Here is a 7936-nt window from a genome sequence, read left to right on the forward strand (position 1 = left end):
AATTTTTTAACTTGTGAGCCAAACTACCCTTCCCGATTTTGAAACATTGTGATCAAGTTGAAACTTGTTGTTGTGTTTGACTGAGTTGGTGAAAGGTGAACCATGTCTGTCCATGATGTAAGTGGGGAAGTCGAAGTATCTGGCACAACAATCCAATACTCCTGGAAAGACCAAGGCCCAGTGTTGTTAATGGACCAAAACAAAGAAGATGGAATTTAACGAGTGTGTCGCCAAGTGTTGTAGCGGCTACAAAACCCTTCAAAATTTTGGCTTGCATCCAATTTCAGAGCCTTTCTTGGGTTTTTCTTGATGTTTGCAAGCACTTGGGCTCATCACGTAAGCTCGTGTTGAGTCTTTGCACCCTCCTCACTTAACCATTCACAAGACATCTTTAAGCATGTTGGTCACAATGTCATGCTTGCAATCATGTTCTGGCCATGAAAAAAGTCTATCTTCATGTGTACAAGTTGTATTCACCATGTAAGCATCTGTTTCACTCACACATAGAGTTTTATGCAATGTCGTGCAAGAGTTGTCGCATTCATTCAACAATCTATCACAAGTATCACGCTTGTCACTCGCACATGTCAATTTGCCACACTATATGTTGTCTCGATGGTTGGAGGTGTCTTGTCGTCAAGTCATGTTGAGTGTGTGTTCTCAAGGTCATGCATGTATGAAGTCACTCGTTCACACACTTAGTCATTTTGTTGAAGCTATGTCGACCGGTCCAACCCCAATAGTCAGACCTTTGTTGAGCTGCACTATGCAGTTTCAGCCCTCAGTGAACATGTACTACTGCTCAGAATTGCACAAATCTTGAGGCTACCTCACAGACAGTCTTCACTGCAGAATCCTGGAGTTGACTTGACTAACTGTCACCCAAAACAACGTAGGAGTTTCTCAGCAAGTCATCTCAATCTACGCTAACCACATGAAAACCAACCAAGCCTCCAATTGGTTAACTGGAGAGTTTGACCGAGTAGTGACCCCGAGCCTCACTCCAAAAAATTGCACAGAAGCTACCAAGAAGGCCCTTTTCTGCTAACTGAAGAAACTACACAAACATATCAGAAAGACACCCGTTGTCTATCACTGCACTGCCCTAAAAAATTGCGCAGTTTTTCCATCCAGTCACCCTGTTAGCTGCCCTGCTACTCGTCCTGAAAACTACACAGTTTTCATGAGTAGTATCCTAGCTTCCCAACATCCCTCTCAATCCAGAAATTGCATAGGGATGTCCAGCAGGCTAGCCTCCTAGCTCTCCGTAGTTTTTTCCAGCATCCTACTGCAACCCACTACCAACCTCTCTAGAGAAATTGTGATGTTTTCATTGCTAGTCTCCCCCTGCTGCCTGCACTGTCTCCTTGAAAAAATTACACAAATCTTCCCTCCAGCCGAGACAGATCCCGCAGACAGTCACCACTGACCTGAATTTCCCATCTCAACCTCCCAGTGACCTTTGCGCAATTTTCATGGAAAAATTCTAGAGCCCGCATCTCGTCATGAAATGTGCTCTGCGTAGTTTCAGAGCCTTGTCCTCTCTCCCGGTCACCTGCATCCAAAGCGAAAGACAATGCATCATGGTAGACTGGGAGATTTATGGTTTTGATGTCGTCTCGTCATGAGTGATCGTAGATACAGGTACATGGATGAGACATGGCGCGATGACGAATGAGATGAACAAGGAGTGCATGCAAGGAGACTTGTTCGCGAACAAACAAACACATGGAGTATGCCAAGTACAAGCAAAGGAGATATATGCATGTGCAACATCAAGCGAACACTAGGACCATCAAGGACTCTACACACCTTGCCATGTAGAGTTGAAGCTATGATACACCAAGAGCACATCCATCACTCAACAACACTGCAACTTGACATGGACACCACCAGCAACATGAACATACCAGCTCTGTTGTGTCGATTCATTTCATGAGTCATCTCAGCCACATCACCATTGTGGGCCATACTATTGTAATCAATGTAATGTAATGTGGAAGTCCAAGAGAACCGCATGTAAATTTGAAGATTCATGTAAAGCTGAAGAGTCATGTAAGTCAAATGGTCATGAGGGAAGTCGAGCAGTCACAAGGGCTAGTTTTACCCTTGGCTATAAATACCCCTCATTTGTACATGCAAAGGACCTTTTTTCACCGTGGCTCCTCCCACATAGCCTTAAGAGTCTGTGTTATTTTATTTGAGGAGTGAGCAGTGGCTCCAACGCCCCATTATCAAGGTTAATGATGTAATGGTGTATCGATGTGTCTTGGAACTTTCACTTAATTGACAAGCCTGATAACATGCCAACACGTTTTCACACATGTATTTTATTTGTTTGTAAGACTATTCTTTGGACACTTATAATGCATGCTACCTTAACCTTTGTTAAGACAGTTGAACTATTTTGTATGTTATAATACATAGCTTACGAAAATGTGGTGTATAAGTTGTTAATGTTGTCTTGCCCGTGTGGGCTATCCCGCCGGACACTCGACAAAACCATTCACATAAACTTTTTATAACGATTGTCGCACTCGTGTAGAATATTTTGATGGGTGTTGTACGTGTTATCTATTCACTGAGTGTTTTTTACTACCACATCCATGTGGACTATTCTATCGGAAGTTGCACATGTCCAGTTGTATTGTGTGTCTCTGACAAAGTTGGGACTATTCCCTTTCGACTTGAGACTCACTTCCACCCTCTCCCTCTATGGTGAAAGAACCTTGCCACAAGTAACACTAAGCACTCACTAGGCACGCGAACCTCATTGTTTGAAGACAAAATAGACCACTCTCATGTGCTGACAAGCAAGAGCTGAAGCAAACCTTTAAGATAATGGCAACTGGGCCATCATACCAGATGGGACTCCTACACCAAACGTTGTGAGTTCTAGTTAGGACTTCATACCGGGGAGATCCCCTGAATGTTGGCAAGTCTAGCAAAGTCAACAGAACCTCTGACATATCACGTGTGTTCGTGGCATACTAAACAATACCCCTAATTTGAGTACATATTGAAAAACACCTCTAAAAAATACATTATTTAACCCCCTACCAATATGAAGCCAATACACATTTTCAATTTAAACAGCCCCTACTTTCACTAGATATTGTAAGTATCCATTTTTTCATTAACATATTTTATACCCCTTTATATTTTTCATTAACTTTGAGCTCCATTTTTTATACCCACCAATATAAAAACCCTTTACCCCCTAATATATGTTCAATATATTACGTCATTTTTTCCTCAATATATATCTTCCAATATAAATGCACGTGGTATAGTATTGCTCCCCAGTAAAGCCTTTTTGATTGAAAGCCTTTTTGATTGAAACAAACCATCACCCATCATGCAAGAAATCGATGATCCATCATGCACCATCATGGTGTATTGAAACGAACAATCGGCTATGATGCTAGAAACCACATCGCTCATACTTATAGATAAATTAAAAAATAATCTAAAACACATACATATCGATTATCTATCTTCCGCTTTTATGACAAATGATAACGCACAAAAGAAGAAGGAGACGATGAACAAAAATAAAAAACAAAAATTCAAACCCTTCGGATTCCTATCATATCCAATTGTTCATCAATAACCCAGACGAAACATATTCTCTTTAAACTCAATTGTAACCATCCATAAATAAATAAAAAATAAAATTCATTAACAATACATCGACCTAAGTTCAATATAAGAAAACCTTCGACTAAAAATTAACTCAACTGTAACCATCCATAAATAAATAAAAAATAAAATTCATTAACAATACATCCACCTAAGTTCAATATAAGAAAACCTTCGACTAAAAATTAACTAAACATTATTCTAAGTAAACAAAATTAAAATGGGTCTCATCCCCATTGTGAAAAGAGGCATGTAATTCAATTTTTTTATGAGATTATATAATATTAATCACATGTAAAAATTAATTAAAAAATTTAAACTTAAATAAACAATATTAGCATTGCACTCATAAGTTTAACTAAAATGAGTTAAAGATCATTCTAAGAAATTGATTAAAATAAATTAAACATCATTCTAAATAAATGAAATTAAAATGTCTCATCCCATTGTGAGCAGAGGCCTGGCGTCCACATTTTTCCGAGATATTTTCATATGTGAGTCACGTCGTCTAATTTTTCGTCGGTTTTTCTCATGCATGACTCGTACCGTCCAATTTTTTTTTTTTTTTTTTTTTTTCCTCCATTCATGAGTCAATGATTAAACCTTGAAAAGAATGATGGTTCAGTAATCCAATAGAAAATAATGATGCACTACAAATCGAATCAACAGACCACGCAGTCACGACGCTGAAAAGGATGTCCCAATCAGATGTCATGACCCTACGGAAACCTAGTGGGAGACATTTCTAGCGTTTATCACGGCGATGACTCGGCGTTCAAATTAACTTTCTAAAATGTATGGAATAAGGTTTTGCCGCTTATTTCGCGCTAATAAGAACCATCCAAATTAACTTTCTAAAACGTATGGAATAAGGTTTTGCCTCTTATTTCATGCTAATAAGTACCATCCGAAGAACAACGACTTCCGCGAAATCCCAGGAATGGAATGCACATATAATTACATCGTAAAACCCACGTCAGTGTATTAAAATTTATTGTTTATAAAATACACGTTAGTGTAAGCTTCGAAGATTACAGAAAAGCCGTTTGAAAGCCATTCAAGTCAAGATGATACAGGAGTCCCGACGTATGAAGTAAGGCAAAGGATTCACTATAAAAAGTCCCCGGCCGATCTTTTCAGATACAAGAAAGGAGGTGGATCTTGTGGGTGTTTCTCTAATTAATAGGACACCATGATGAAGATGAAGCTTACAGCGATTGTCTATTCTCTTATTTTGTTGCTTGCAATCAAGTTTATGTGTGGGGTAGCTGAGATGGCTCCTGCACTGAAGTGTGGAAGTAGCCACAAAATTTTGAATAGAAAAGTGGGAAAGCAGAGTCATAGCGTTAGCTTTCCCCTTTTCCATATTTATTCGGAGTGTTCACCGTTCCGTCCTCCTAACAGGACGTTGGAAAGCTTGATGTCTGAAAAAATTAGAGCCGATGCCAATCGTATCGACTCTCTGAAGCGGAGTTCTGATCGTTTGTCCAATGAGGACGCGAGCGCCAATGTCGCTGTTAAGTCGGGATCGGGAGAGTACATAATACAAGTTGATTTTGGAACGCCCAAGCAAAGCATGTATACACTCATAGATACCGGTAGTGATGTTGCTTGGATTCCATGCCAACAATGCCAAGGCTGCCCGTCGACTGCTCCAACTTTCGACCCCACAGCATCTTCCTCATATAAACCCTTGGCCTGCGATTCACAGTCATGCCAGCAAATTTATAATACCAATTGCGGGCAAAATTCGGAATGTCAATTCGAACTTTCGTATGGAGGTGGCACTCAGGTGGAGGGTTCACTTGCTACGGATGCTATCACTCTCGGCTCTCAATATCTTCCCAATTTCTCATTCGGTTGTGCAGAGTCTGTAAGCGAAGATTCATCGTCGCAACCTGGATTGATGGGATTGGGGGGCGGATCGCTTTCGTTGTTGAATCAGCCATCCACAACCGAATTATTTGGCGGAACGTTTTCTTACTGTCTTCCCAGCTCGTCTTCATCTTCGGGATCCCTTGTGCTCGGGAAGGAAGCTGCACTTTCTACTCCCGGTTTGAAATTCACCAAATTGATAAAAGATCCGTCAACCCCGACATTTTATTTCGTGAACTTGATCGGAATCAGCGTTGGTGACACGAAGATCTCAGTGCCGGCAACAAATATTGGTAGTGGGGAAGGAACGATCATCGACTCGGGAACAACGCTCACCTATCTCCCTGATTCTGTTTATACGGCTCTCAGAAACGCTTTCGAGGAGCAGCTCCCTAACTTGGTGCCAACGCCCGTCGATGATTTAGATGCTTGCTACGACTTCTCTTCCTCTTCTTCTTCAGTCGACGTTCCTACCATAACGCTGCACTTGGATAACAATGTGGACCTGCTTTTGCCCAAGGAAAATGTTGTATTCAACGTCGGATCGGGCCTCTCTTGCTTGGCTTTCTCTAAAACCCATTCTCTTTCCATCATAGGAAATGTTCAACAGCGGAATTGGCGTGTCGTTTTTGATGTTCCCAATTCTAAAGTCGGATTTGCTAGGGAACAATGTGCTGCACCTACTTGATTATACATCCGTTTCCTTTCTTCTACCTCATCCATCCATTTCCTTATATGTTTAATATGTAATGTTTATTTCTACGTGCTTTCTCCCCGCTGCTTTTGAAATCTATTTCCCACCGTCGTATAAAATGTACTGGACAGCAACGGCTCTTTTCTCAAATATGAAAGATAATATGACAAAATAAATTATTTTCATTAAAAAGAAGACAGGGAACATTAATAAAATATCAAAAGAACATACTGAAAGATAATGAAAACAAGAATATCAAGTACTAGTCACTTGAGCATTCATCATATTAAAAGTACTAGTCACTTGAGGATTCATCATATTAAAATATATGAATTGTGACTTTAGCTCTAGACCAAGGGACTGCTATATTTTTAACCTATTTTTAAGGAATTTTTATGACAATGATCTTATGACAGATAATCTATATAAAGCAATTTTTTTATTTACATTAAGTGATGATTCTAGTGAAGGTATTGAGTGTGGCTTTATATTTAGCATTTAATCCATTTGTGTGGTACTAATGGCTTTATAACTGTAAAAAAAAACCTATATTGTTTCTTGGTCCATGTATACTAAAGAAGTAATAGCACATTATGGGGATAATTTTAATAGTTCCTTATTAATCACTAATAAATCTTAGGGAAAAAGTTTTAGTTATAAAGTTGATACCACAATGTTAGAATTCAAAGAGTTAGGGTGAAGAATATTATAGAGAATACAAGATAAATTGTTGGTTCTATATATGGGTTTGTTAAAAGTAGATTTATTAAGAGGTACATCTCTTTTATCTTAAATCAAGTATAAAGGTTTCAATTGGAAAAGAGATTTTAAAGGTAAAATATTATTATTAAAATAGTTGCCACTAGCACCTAATATTGTCTCACTTCTTTCTTTCCTAAACTCAAGAAACTTATTAGGTTTACACCTCAACAAATAGATGGAATACAATTAAAGTGTTTATGTTTAAATTGTGGTAGTAAATATTGTAAAGAGTATAATATTAGTGAAAACAACTATTTAACATAGATTTTGACAGGATAAAGAGAAACAATTAGAATACTCTCAAGATTCATAACAAATGAAAAGTATACCCACCATATTTGTCCTGTTTTAGATAGAGTTATAGCTTCATTATTTTCAATATAGTTATTGCAAGAAAAAAAAGGTGTTCACTTATACACCAATTTCATTAACCAAATATTAGTAAAGCTTCTTGCTTTATTTATGTTTTCACTAGCTAAATTTTATGTAATAATTGTACATAGAAGAAGTATAAATTGTATATTTATTTGAAAACTTAATAATTGGCATTGAAATAAGTGGTGTTAACGTGGTATTAAATTACTGGACATAGTGACTATTAGCTTTTATAAACTTTTTATATAGAAAAACAAAACCAAGGTATAAACTTCAGTTATAGCCACATACATGCACTCATAATTCAAGAATGAAAAAAATAATCATAAATTATACATACATAAATAGAAATTACCATTATAATAAATCTATTTACAAATTATACAAATTCTTCACCATTATCCTCTCCCAATCTCACAAACTTGGTATCCTAAATAAAAATCACAAATTATACAAATTATTGACCATTATCCTCTTCAATCTCACAAACTTGGTCTCCTAAATAGAATTCTGGAAATATAGAATAATGAGTTTTGAGTGGAATGCAATTGCAATAAATTAACATCAATTAGCATGTATGCATAAATA

General features: G+C 37.7%; 1 protein-coding gene across 1 annotated transcript; it reads left to right on the forward strand.

The window, feature by feature from the left end:
• The first annotated feature begins 4820 nt into the window (after window positions 1-4820).
• LOC149190876 (aspartyl protease AED3-like) lies at window positions 4821-6314 on the forward strand. Its single transcript, XM_089413455.1, has one exon. The coding sequence runs from the start codon at window positions 4835-4837 to the stop codon at window positions 6203-6205; it is 1371 nt and encodes a 456-aa protein (XP_089269581.1). The 5' UTR covers window positions 4821-4834; the 3' UTR covers window positions 6206-6314.
• Window positions 6315-7936: the final 1622 nt, after the last annotated feature.

This window comes from Pinus tabuliformis, chromosome 3_1 (genome assembly GCF_031772625.1).
Source record: "Pinus tabuliformis cultivar Carrire ecotype Pingquan chromosome 3_1, CPIR1, whole genome shotgun sequence".
Lineage (NCBI taxonomy): Eukaryota > Viridiplantae > Streptophyta > Pinopsida > Pinales > Pinaceae > Pinus > Pinus tabuliformis.